We start from the raw sequence: 1,166 nt of genomic DNA on the forward strand, positions 1-1,166 counted from the left end.
TACTTGCGTGTGTAGAATAATACCATTAGGATGAAGAACTTGGCCAGTATAGTAGGAAGAGTCCTCGGATGCAAGGAACACATACGATGGAGCAATCTCGCAAGGCTGAGCAGCCCTATCCATGGGCACCTCTGACCCAAATTTTACTATATCCTCATCATCTAGTGCTGCAACTTCCAACGGCGTCCACACAGGGCCAGGTGCGACACCATTGACTCGAATCCCCTTGTCGACTAGCTTCTGTGATAGACCCCTTGTGAAAGACACGACGGCTCCCTTCGTTGATCCATAGTCAAGAAACTTTGGGCTTCCGGTATACGCTGCTACTGATGCGGTGTTTATGATGCTGCTTCCTTGGTTCATGTGCTTGATAGCATGCCTAGACAAACCAATTAAGTCATTGCCATCATCAAAACAAGAAAGAGAAAAATCTCTACTTGCAGTGCATTAATAAAATAAAAGGTTTATAAGACGTCAAAATGTCTCAGTGTCATATATAATAGATTGTTTTATTTGATTTAAGTTTCTAAAAACATACAAATATATCATATATGTATTCTATAAAAGTATTATAACTAGTTTATAAGATGTTTTTGGACGTCCTAACATTCTCTAGAAAAATTCCAAAATAAAAATGATTACATTCAACTTCAACAGTTTATGTATTTTGTATATTACAACATTAAATATATTATAAAGATATTTTATACATTTAATAAAATATTAATTATTTTCTTCTAACCATTTAATTTCATTGATTTTTACAGGTGGAAATAATAGAAAAATCATTTCTTTAACCTGCTTTCTTAATTTTAAAGAATCTATTCGAGCAAAAAAGTAGCTCAAAATCCCAAAAATCTCCATTTTTTCGTCATTTTTGCAGAATCTATTGAAGATGCTCTCATATAGATGTTCTTATAACGACCATGTGGTAGAATTTTTTGAGATAACACGAAATCACGAAATCTCAAGAAAGAAAAACTTCAGGTAAAGATTATGAGGTGATGCACAAACCTTGTCATGAAGAAATAAGAGAAAATGTTGGTCCTGAACACCCTTTCAAGCCTATCCTCCGTTATATCTTCTAAAGAATATGTTTCGTACTGCACGGCTGGATTGTTAATCAGGACATCGATGCGCCCATATTTCGCAATGACCTCATCAAC

The 1,166-nt window shown here is 35.1% G+C and overlaps 1 protein-coding gene across 1 annotated transcript; it reads right to left on the reverse strand.

Annotated features, from left to right (window-relative positions):
* Positions 1–7: 7 nt before the first annotated feature.
* On the reverse strand, positions 8–1,163 carry LOC112505625 (glucose and ribitol dehydrogenase-like; the record flags this gene model as incomplete). Its single annotated transcript, XM_025109503.1, has 2 exons — positions 8–379; positions 1,015–1,163. Coding segments are annotated over 2 exons (521 nt in total), but the record flags the coding sequence as incomplete, so codon positions are not given.
* Between the last annotated feature and the right edge of the window lie 3 nt (positions 1,164–1,166).

Source organism: Cynara cardunculus, unplaced genomic scaffold (assembly GCF_001531365.2).
Source record: "Cynara cardunculus var. scolymus isolate 2C unplaced genomic scaffold, CcrdV1 Un_Scaffold_13343, whole genome shotgun sequence".
In the NCBI taxonomy this organism is placed as follows: domain Eukaryota; kingdom Viridiplantae; phylum Streptophyta; class Magnoliopsida; order Asterales; family Asteraceae; genus Cynara; species Cynara cardunculus.